Here is a 10,904-nt window from a genome sequence, read left to right as displayed (position 1 = left end):
AGCCACAGACACAGGAGGGTTTGTAAACCTGTCAACTGTGGTAAATAAGGAACGAGCATTAATAATGTTTTTGTTGTTGATCTCAGAGAAGAAAGATTCCCTTGCATTTTTCAGCTGTAAGTTATATATGTAAAGTTTCTCTTTCTAGATGTCATAGTGAACCTGTGCCCATATTCACAGATTCCTCACAGAGAGCTCCTATGTTAGCCTTCTTTGTCTGCTCTCTCAGAGCAGACAAAGAAGGCCTGGACCATGAGAGCCTGGTCGGCCCTGACCGACACACAAGCCAGCAGCTGAGGGAAGGTGCCTGGACCAGCCACGCTTGATCCAGGGTCTGCTAGACTCGACTGCCTGCTTTAATGGAGGACCTCCCTGACTAAATCCAGATAAACAACACACTGGAACAGAGCTACGTTTCACTCTGACTGCTGAGCAAACCAGCCGCAAAGTACAGACTGGCAAAACAGCTTTGTTCAATTTTGTCAGCTGTTGCAGGAGAGCAGACGCGAGACGGTGGATGCCTCCCCTCACCAGACAAGCTGAACGATCAGACTATTGAATGGACATCAGTCCCGACCACACATGCGTGTTTCTGCTAGGCCGCAGAAACCCAAGCATTCCCTCCACATGCTGTTGGTTAGCTCAGGGCTGAAGAGCTAACGCTAAACAGTTGATCACAATATTCTCCTACAAAGACTTGAGAATACTGTAGGGATTAAGGGAAAAGCATTAGGCTGGTTTAAATGCTATCTGTCGGACAGATTCCATGTTCATGTTCATGTTAATAATAAATCTTCTTCAAACTCTAGGGTCAGTTGTGGAGTACCACAGGGTTCAGTCCTTGGACGAATTCTCTTTACTATATATATGCTTCCGATTGGCAAAATTATTAGACAGCATAGGATTAATTTCCACTATTATGCTGATGACACTCAGTTGTATTTGTCCATAAATCCTGATGAATCCAATCAATTTCTTCAACTACAGTCATGTCTTGATGACATCAAAAGCTGGATGACTTTAAATTTTCTGCTTTTAAATTCTGACAACACAGAAGTTGTAATCTTTGGACCAAAGTCCTCAAAAAATAAACTTCTTAATCACTTAATCTGGATGGCATTAACTTGGCCTCTGGTAATAAAGTAAGAAATCTTGGTGTTATTTTCGACCAAGACATGTCATTTAAATTGCATTTTTTTTTTTTTTTTTTTTTTTTGGATTATAAAAATATTTTATTTTCCCTCCGCCTCATTATTATGCACCATGATTTAAAAACTGTTGATTCTCCGTCTCGCTGCCTAATAAACGTCGCTGCTCCCTCTTCTCTTCTCTGTCCTGCAGGACCAATTGCTGGCCAACTGGCAGCTGAAGAGACATGCACACTGCTTGACACGCCGATCGCCTACAAGTTTCCCAGCAAGTTCACTCTGAAGGCCAGATCCAACGTGACTGTGAGTTCGCTCCACGGGTCGGTCGGTGGGTTTGTTCCGTTAAACCAGAACCAAACGGGGCGACTAAACGTCTCCCAAACTCTGCAGGTCTGGGCTGCGTCCGGAGGAGGAACCCACAACCCTCCCACCGATCTGGTCTGGAAGAGCCAGGCTTTCTGGGGCACCGGCGACCTCCTGCAGACCACCCTGATCAGCGCCAGTGGAGAGGTTCGAGTTCACATCTCAGCTGTCCTTTTGCTTTTCCTTTCACAGACTGAACGTTTTCTCTTTGGATCCATCAACAGGAAATGGCCACGAGGAAAGTGACGCGCTCCCTGTCCCAGGATGAAGATGATGATGACATGGTAAACACATCCTCTAACATCTGAGCAGCAGTTATTGGACCGTCGTGTATATTATCAGCGCTGATGGGACAGATTGAAGTTGCTTTAAGCCCCACTTTTCGTATCTTTTGTTCATCAAGTGTTTTTATATGACAAGGAAAATGTCAGTTCTTCTTCATCCCAGATGTAACGATGCACCGTGTTGCATTCAGTGTCTCTTGGATGCAAACGTTCAGTCATTTCTTTCTTTACTTTGCTAGAGTTTCCAAATAATCAGACTTTATATATTTTTCTAAAGAATAGAGCTTCTGAGTGTTTTACAAACCAACTGAAAAACTTGAATGCACCATGAAGCCTGAATAAGAAAAATGGTTCCACGGTTGAGCCACAGGGAGGCTGAGAGCTGATAGTCAGAAGAGAAATGACGTCATTATGCCGTTAACTTGGTTTGTTGTTAAAGCTCTGTTTCTTTACGTTGTTAAAATAATTTCAGGCAATGAAACCAAAGGCTCATAATTGAGACTCTGGCCAAGAAGAGACTAAATTTTATGTTCTCCATAACCAAACTGCAGCATTTAAAATCAAAACTTTTTCTGCAAAGAAAATAGCTTTATAGATTGGGTTTGGTTAAATGTTAAGGCATTTTTCAGGGACTTCAGCAGATGTTGCCCACATGTTTAGATTGAGGCTAATTAGCTGTGGTGTGGCGCCCCCTGCAGGGAGCTCACAGCACCAGCGGAGAGCACGAATACAACCTGCGCAGCCGCACTGTGGTCTGGGACTCGTGTGGACAGGCGGCGCCGACGGAGCGCTCCGGCGGATTGGAAGGCCTTGGAGGACATGCCTTCTTCATGGGAACCAACGAGCCCAGACAGGTACTGGCCCGGTTCTACTGGTCCTTATACAGCTCAACTGGTCCTCACTGATGGGTTTTATGATGACGTATTACAAACGAGGAGTTTATTCCAGGTTAAAATCATAGGAATGAATCCAGTAAAAAATTAGACAAAGTTGGTTAAAATGTACTCAGTTTGGACTTGACTCCAATGAACAGATAATTAATGATAAAAAAATAAGAAAAATTACATTTTGTAATGTTGTTACCTTGTTTTTGTGTAGATCTATATTTATTTATAAATTTTTTTTTAATTTTTCCCCAGTGTCCTGTCTAGCAATGTGGCAATAGGAATTGATGTCTCAATGCCAAGTAGAGCTCGACAGATTTTGCTTTTACAAGTGGAGCGAACAGCTTTCGCCATAGTGCTCTACTTGATTTATGCTTGTAAATAGCTTTATTGTGATTCCTGCAAGGAGAATTTCTAATTATATGGACATTACAATGGGAGAGTAAAGGAAGAACAAGAAGTGAAAGAGAAAGAAAAGAAAAAGAAAAAAAAGATTAGAGGTGAAAGAAAGAAGAGATAAAAGGGAGAGAATGATAAAACCTTCTCCGTCTGCTCCGTCACCTGGAAAGAGAGATGCAAAAAGAACAGCACAACCAACAGACATAAAGCAACAAATACAATCGAATAACACCTAGATGCCATTGCTAAATCATATATATTATTATGTAAGCTGACATGTGTAATGTGATACTTGAAAAAAGAAAGTGAAAGAACATAAATAAATAAATAAATTATAAGATTACTGTATATAAGTGAACATTTAATACCTGGGACCCAGCACCTGTGGGAGTTTGAGAGAGTGCACTAGTTTAGGTGAAAATTATCCAGAAGGAAATAGCTTGATAGTGGTTGTGGAGAACCAAAGGCCCGCCTTCCCCGAGCACAGAGGCAGGAGTCAGGGGACCCATAACCCCGAACTCCCAGAGGGGTCCCTAAAGCAGGTGCGCCCAGGAGGGGCCGACACAGGATATCTGCAACCCCCCCCCCCCCCCCAAGGAAAGAGCAGAGACGACCCCGAGGGAATCCCCCAGCCACCGCAATGCCGATGCCCTCAAGAGCCACGGGGACGAGCCCGTGGGCTCCGCCGGCAGCTAGCCCCGATGAAGTGGCTCCCAGGAAACCTGTTTAAATTCCATATTAAACAGGTTTCCAGAGTTTCCTTTTTTCACCTCCAGAATATTGCCAAAATTAGAAACATTCTGTCCAGGGGTGTTGCTGAAAAACTAGTCCATGCATTTGTTACTTCAAGGCTGGACTACTGTAATTCTTTGCTATGAGGAAGTCCACAAAATGCAGTTCAAAGTCTTCAGCTGATGCAAAATGCTGCAGCAAGAGTTCAGATGGAAATCAACAAAAGGGATCATATTTCTCCAATTTTAGCTTCCCTTCGTTGGCTTCCTGTTAAATCAAGAATACAATTTAAAATTCTTCTTCTAACGTATAAAGCCCTTAATAATCAAGCTCCATCATATATCAGAGCTCTGATTACCCCGTATGTTCCTAACAGAGCACTTCGCTCTCAGACTGCAGGTCTGCTGGTAGTTCCTAGAGTCTCTAAAAGTAGAATGGGAGGCAGATCCTTTAGCTATCAGGCTCCTCTCCTGTGGAACCAACTCCCAGTTTTGGTCCGTGAGGCAGACACCCTGTCTACTTTTAAGACTAATCTTAAAACTTTCGTTTTTGACAGAGCTTACAACTAGAGTGGCTTATGTTGCCCTGACCTACCTATGGGGATGTGCTTCTATGGGCTTAGGCTACTGGAGGACATCAGGATCTATTTTTCTCACTCTGTCGAGTTCTACTCTTCTTCAATTATGCATTGCTTGTCATCATTTCTGCTTATAACTTTTTGTTCTCTCTCTTTTTTTCCTTATAGTAGGTACATCTCGTCTGGCGTTCTGTTATCTGAGACATCATCCAGAGAAGACAGCTCACCCGCTATTATCATCTAATATAGAACAGATTACTGGATCAATGTTTGCTTCTCTGCTTGTTTGTCTCTCTTGTTGTGTCTCTGCTCTGTCTTCTGTAACCCCTAGTCGGTCGAGGCAGATGACCGTTCATACTGAGCCCGGTTCTGCTGGAGGTTTTTCCTTCCCGCTAATGGGTGGTTTTTCTTTCCACTGTCGCTTCATGCTTGCTCAGTATGAGGGATTGCTGCAAAGCCATGGACAATGCAGACGACTCTCCCTGTAGCTCTATGCTTCTCCAGGAGTGAATGCTGCTTGTCGGGACTTTGAAGCAATCAACTGATTCCCTTATATAGGAAATTTTTGACCAATCTCTATAATATGGTTGATTTTGACTTTGTAAAGTGCCTCGAGATGACATGTTTCATGAATCTGGGATCCGCGAGCCAAACCAAAAGGCTTGTTAGGCGGACACTTGAATATACGGAGTATGGCATCTAAAAATTGAGAGCTTCAACATCTGCTCTGCAACTCTAACATCGACTTTCTGGGGCTCTCTGAAACCTGGTTATCAGATAACTCTCCAGATTCAGTGGTAACTATGCCAGAGTATAATGTTTATAGGAATGACAAGACACATGGGAGGGGTGGAGGTATTCTTCTTTATGTTAAATGCGCTCTAAAATGTAGAGGGATAAACTGGCCAGAAGAAATCCAGCTCGAGTATTTTGGTGTAGAAATCTCACTCTCACCTGCAATGTCTTTTATTGTAATTTGCTTGTATCGTAAACCATCTGCTAAATTGGACTTTTATAACAACTTAAAACTTCTTCTTAATCATTGTGATTTAAATAAAGAAATTATAATTATTGGAGATTTTAATGTAAACTGGAATGATAAGAAAGCTAGAAAGAACCTAAAACAAGTCACTGAACATCTTAATTTTAAACAGTTAATAGAACAACCTACTCGAATAACTTTACACTCCAAAACTTTGATAGACTTGCTTTTTGTAAATAAACCTGGAAGAATTATCAAAATTTTTAATTATGTGACTGGGTTGTCTGACCATAATGCCATCTTCTTCTCAAGAAAACTTACAAAAAAAACGTTTTAATGATTCATATAGGCCAAATGCAAAAGTCTCAACCAAAACAATAATTCCCAAAAAATGACTACTAAACCTAGTGGAAACTCTGCAAAGTTGTGATTGGAACGAAATCACTCAAAGTAAAGATGTTGAAAATAGCAGCTGCCTATTTCACAAGAAAATTACCAAAGTAATGTTAAATTTTACCAAAAGGGGTAGCCACAACAAAAGAAAGAGATATCTGGATGAATGAAGAATGTAAGAAATGGATGAGAGACAGAGATGAGCAACTAAAAAAATGTATGAAATCCCATCTCATCACAGACAGGCATAAATTTACTTCATTAAGAAATAAGGTTACTCAAATTATGCGAAAGGTTAAAGCAACTTTTTTCATGTGTACATGACCTTAGCCATGGAGCAAGTAAATGACTGGCTTTTTAAATCATGTTTGCTTCTCAATTCCAAAAAAACGGTCTGTTTGATGTTCTCAAAGCAATCAAAAGAAATAAAAAGCTCCGGAGTATTCTTGAGAGGAGAAGAATTACAACTTGTCACAGAATTCAAGTACCTCGGCATGATACTTGATTCAACTTTGTCTTTCAAAAATCATATAAAAAACTTGCCAATACTGTCAAATTTAACCTTAAAAATTTTAAACAAATCAGGTCTTTTTTAACACTCGGTGCTGCTAGAATGGTTCTCCACTCAATGATTTTATCTCACATTGAATACTGCATCACAAGTTGGTCTCTCACCACAGTTACCAATTTAAAATTAATTGAATCACTGTACAAAAAATCTCCTAAAGTGTTTGACCAAAAACCCAATGTAATATCTTGAACAAGCACAATCTCTTAAATTTTGAAAATTTTATAAATTTTAAGTATGTATGCTTCATTTATAAAGCGCTACATGGACTAGCTCCATCTCCTGTGTCTACCCTGTTCAAACCTAAGACTTCAAGTGGCCTGAGAACCAGGGCCTCCTCCAGAGGAGACTGTGAGGTCCCTCACAGAATAACAACTTTTGGTCAGAACACTCTCTCTGTGAGAGCCACTAACATATGGAACAGTCTTTCTCTACACATACGGGAGAGCCCTACACTGATCAGCTTTAGAGCTCAACTCAAACTATGGATGAAAGCAAACCAGTCATGTGACCACTAAACTTTTAACATTTTCCTTGCGATGCTTATATTGTAAATTATATGTTCTTTCTTATGCATTTGCCTGCCTAGGGACTACAGATGAAAACTAGCTTTGTAGCTATAATCCGGCATATTTACATTTGTTTTTATACTGATGTTCATTAATGTGCTTTGTCCCTATTCAAATAAATAAATAAATAAATATTTAAAAAATAAATAAACGAATTGGCGCTATATAAATAAAATTGAATTGAATTGAATTGAATAGCCTGCCAACAACTTCCCTCCTTCAACGCTCCTTCCGTGAATGGCCAAACTGGACAGAACTAACACGAGACAAAGGACAGGTTTGGGCAGCGAGCTGAGGGTGAAGAAAAAGGTTTATTGGGAAATGTTTTGTAAACCGTTGGACACATGATGCTTACAACCAAGGGCTAACGAAATAGCTCACGCTAGCCTTCCGTTTATTGTACTGCTAATATCATTTGAGTGTAAATTATGGTTTTAACAGGAAGGTTATCTCCACAAGGGTTTCATACATTGATGGGACATTAATGTTTATGTTATCCAGCCCACTCATTAAGACTAAAAATAAAGCTAAAGCCTTTATTTGTTAGTGCCGAACGCCCGCTAACCAAACTGCTATTAGCCTTGCTAACATCCGGTTTCAGACATTTCAGAAGGAGTTTGTTTTAAAGCATAAAGCGTAACTGTTCTGCTCCGCCATCCTTCGATGGTGTTATGAGCCTTATTCCCGCATCAATATGGTATATTAATGCCGGTTTTCAATACAATTTTGATAACTATAGACTTTAAACAGGTTGGCGACGATCGCTGCAGCGCCCCCTAGCGCCCGGAGGTAGGATCGCATTAATAAGATTGGCCGTCATAAGGTTAAATGATTTTACTGAGCAAATCAGTCTTCAGAATATTATTTACTCAAAATAATGTTCTGGTTAACTTGGGCTTTGCATTGTGAATGGGTTGAAACGCATGGCAAATGTTTTTTTTTTATTCCATTCCGTGCTTTTTGGAATCAGATCTTCAGTGAACAAGGATTCACTGAAGATCTGATTATGAGTAACCATTTTTGTTTTGTCTTTTGTTTGTTTTGCATGTAAATCGTTGCTTGCTTAGCTTCTTTTTATCTTAATTTTGCTTAGTAGTTTAGTTAAGTTTCACTAGCCTTGTAGAGAGGATTTGTTAATCGAAATATTGTGTTAATTCAGATAAACAGCATTACATAGTGATGTTCTCTGGATTTTCATTTATTTCTGTTATTAAATTCTTGGACTTGAGAAGAAGTTGTCACTCCTTTATTCTATGTGTGTGCAGGTTTTGCTGTTAAAAGATCGCTAGTGCTCAAATTCATCCCTTTCAACCATTATCTTGATATCAGCTTAAGAGCTGATCATCACCAGACAATACTTAACACACAGAGGTTTATTTAATAAACATTAAATAACTTTAAACAGTGTATAATTGCACAACATCTATATGATATTAATGTGCACTCACTTGTCAGAATTTTAGTGGGATTGCTTTCTTGTATAAAGCAGATGGCAAAATGAGTCACATGAAATGGAGAAAAAAAATTAACAGCAGCGCATCTGTCTGGTCATCTCTGGGAGCAGAAGGAGTGTTTAAAGCTGAATTGGTCCCTCGATTACGACGCAAATGCCAGACTTTCAATCGTTTTGCTGCAGATCAATGTGTATGAGGTAAGATCACTTTCAAAATAGACTTGTACATAAAAGGACAGTCGTGTGCATATTAGTCAGAAGTTGTGCATAACAAACATTTGTAAACTCATAATAATTGAAATCTCATGCAAAAGATACAACATACTGTTTAAATAGTTACAAATTTAAAGTTTAAATTTGGCCTTTATTCTTCATGAACACAAACAGCAGCGGCTGCTTGAGAATACAGATTTTTTTCTTTGAGAATACAAATTCACAACAGTGGTCTGACGTCACGGTTTCCAAGACTGGTTAATGGAGAACAGAGTGCGAAGATAGGAGCCGTGCATATGTTCTTCAGACTGACCGCTTTCCCAGAATGCACCATGGGCGCAGCTTGATTCGAGACAGCGCAAACAGAGCTCACAGTGGTAAGTTAAACATTCCCTTGTCTGCTGCTGTTCTGCAAAAGTACGTTTTCAGATCATTTGAGGCGAGAACATTATACTTTTAAGCTTCCCTATATATGGCCCGTTTACAGAGTTAGGTCAGATGTAGTCATGTTCACTTAAACATGCAGCCAGCTCTGCTGGAGCAGAGCTGGGCTGCCAGTCTGGCTCGGAGGCAGCTTCCAGACAGCTCCCTGTCTTGAGCCGCTGGATGGCCGTCCTCCTCTGGGTCAACCTCCTCGTCCTCCACGTCTAGCTGGTCCTCTGCCTCTATACAAATATTGTGGAGGATGCAGCAGGCGGCAATTACTTTTAGGGCAAATGTCGGGAGGACCTCCAGCACCCTTAAGAAGATGGAACACCACTGTGTCTTCAGACCACCAAAGGCTCAATTATGTTTCTCGCCCTGTTGTGGTGCCTGTTGTAGCATGCCTCCACTTGACCTTTACCAAATATAAAATAACTTGTAATTTAGGTAATATGCTGATATGTCTTAATCTTCTATCCAATTAATATAATCTATGTATCAATTGTGTGTCATTGTTGGCTCTATTTAAGGACAAGAAGGTAAGAGATATTACTGCAAGCTGTTTCCCTATAGGATGCACCGCAGGCCAGCCAGTAGAGGGTCACCAGCACCTATTTCTCCCGTGGCCATCCATGGGCCTTCTGGATGGGCAGCAGCTGAAGGAGGAGGACGATGGTGGCCCTGTTTAGCTAGAAGGCTGGTTTCAGGTCCCCTTCATTAAAAATATTTGGAGGATTAGCACAGAGGTGTTTATCCTCACATATTTTGTTTCTGTTTCTTCCTGTAAATAAAAAATGCCAAATGTTACCATAATTGCTTTTTCAATTCTCGCCTTTTTCACAGCATAAAACTATACCTGCTTAATATGCAGATTAATATAGTTCTCAAGAAAGAAAAGGTCAAATGTATAGTGTTGTATAGTAAATATAACAAATGGCTTCCCTTCTCTGGTATTTTTACCATTTCACTGAAAGAATGAGCTGGACTAACTGCATATAATTTATAGATTAATCACTGTAAAAGTGGGCAGACATAGAAATGTGACTTTTCCTTTCTTAATGATCAATGCTGTGAAGGTCAGTAGGTGCAATAAAGTAGTATAACCCTACTGTCATACTGTTACTAATGTTAAAATTTGGTTTTCATTTTAATTATTTATAGAAAAATAGTCACAGTTTCAACCTGATTACATGTATTAGAGGTAAGTATTAGAGGTAAGTATTAGAATTAAGCATTAGAGGTAAGTTTAAATATTTTTAAGATAAATTTTATAATATTCTCAAGATATGTTTTTTTAAGTACTATTTCCCCTTTTCTCTTTTATTTTAAGTATTTTAACTATTTTAAGATAAGTTTAAGTATTTAAGCTAAGCATTTTAAAGTATCTTTTAAAAGTCTTTAAACCATTTAAAAATACACTTACCAAAGCCAAGTACTAAATATTAAGGTAAATACTTCAATCAAGGTTTTAAGATAAGAACTAATTTAAGGAATGAGCCTATAACCTAAGAATGAAGGCTAAAATTAAGCCTAACAGTAGACTAAGAATTGGAGCTAATAAACAGAAGCTAAAAATTAAAGCTAAAAATTAAAGCTTAAACCAAATTCCAAGAATCAAAGCTAAGAGAAATCTAAAACATAAGGAAGCCCATAAAGCATTTCAGTTAAGAAAATTATCCCTAAAATTTTTTTTTTGATGAGACACATCCTCAGTAGTGGACCTCGGGGTCACCGGGTGTTTCGGCCATTATCACTACAGGTAACTTCCTGCATTTCTGCAACGCTGTCTGCTCCCATTCTGCCATGTATATATTGGCGTACGCCGGGGCAAACCTCTTCCCCATAGCTGTGCCTTTGACCTGAAGATAATATCTCCCGTTAAACTCAAAATCATTGAGCGTTAAGTTCAGATGTAG

The 10,904-nt window shown here is 39.6% G+C and overlaps 1 protein-coding gene across 1 annotated transcript; it reads left to right on the top strand.

The window, feature by feature from the left end:
* Window positions 1–1,235: 1,235 nt before the first annotated feature.
* Window positions 1,236–2,942, top strand: LOC118561131 (prelamin-A/C-like). Its single transcript, XM_036133056.1, has 4 exons — window positions 1,236–1,451; window positions 1,539–1,658; window positions 1,736–1,795; window positions 2,494–2,942. Exons 1-4 carry the CDS (start codon window positions 1,257–1,259, stop codon window positions 2,698–2,700), a joined length of 582 nt encoding a protein of 193 aa, XP_035988949.1. The 5' UTR covers window positions 1,236–1,256; the 3' UTR covers window positions 2,701–2,942.
* The last annotated feature ends 7,962 nt before the right edge of the window (window positions 2,943–10,904 follow it).

Source organism: Fundulus heteroclitus, unplaced genomic scaffold, assembly GCF_011125445.2.
Source record: "Fundulus heteroclitus isolate FHET01 unplaced genomic scaffold, MU-UCD_Fhet_4.1 scaffold_562, whole genome shotgun sequence".
Taxonomy (NCBI): domain Eukaryota; kingdom Metazoa; phylum Chordata; class Actinopteri; order Cyprinodontiformes; family Fundulidae; genus Fundulus; species Fundulus heteroclitus.
Note: the sequence above shows the minus strand (reverse complement) of the source record. Positions and strands in the feature narration are given on the sequence as shown.

Coding starts and splice junctions, on each gene's coding strand:
- LOC118561131 (XM_036133056.1), top strand. CDS start 1,257: ATGCACCATGATTTAAAAACTGTTGATTCTCCGTCTCGCTGCCTAATA. Junction 1,452..1,538: donor AGGCCAGATCCAACGTGACT/GTGAGTTCGCTC, acceptor CAAACTCTGCAG/GTCTGGGCTGCGTCCGGAGG. Junction 1,796..2,493: donor ATGAAGATGATGATGACATG/GTAAACACATCC, acceptor CGCCCCCTGCAG/GGAGCTCACAGCACCAGCGG.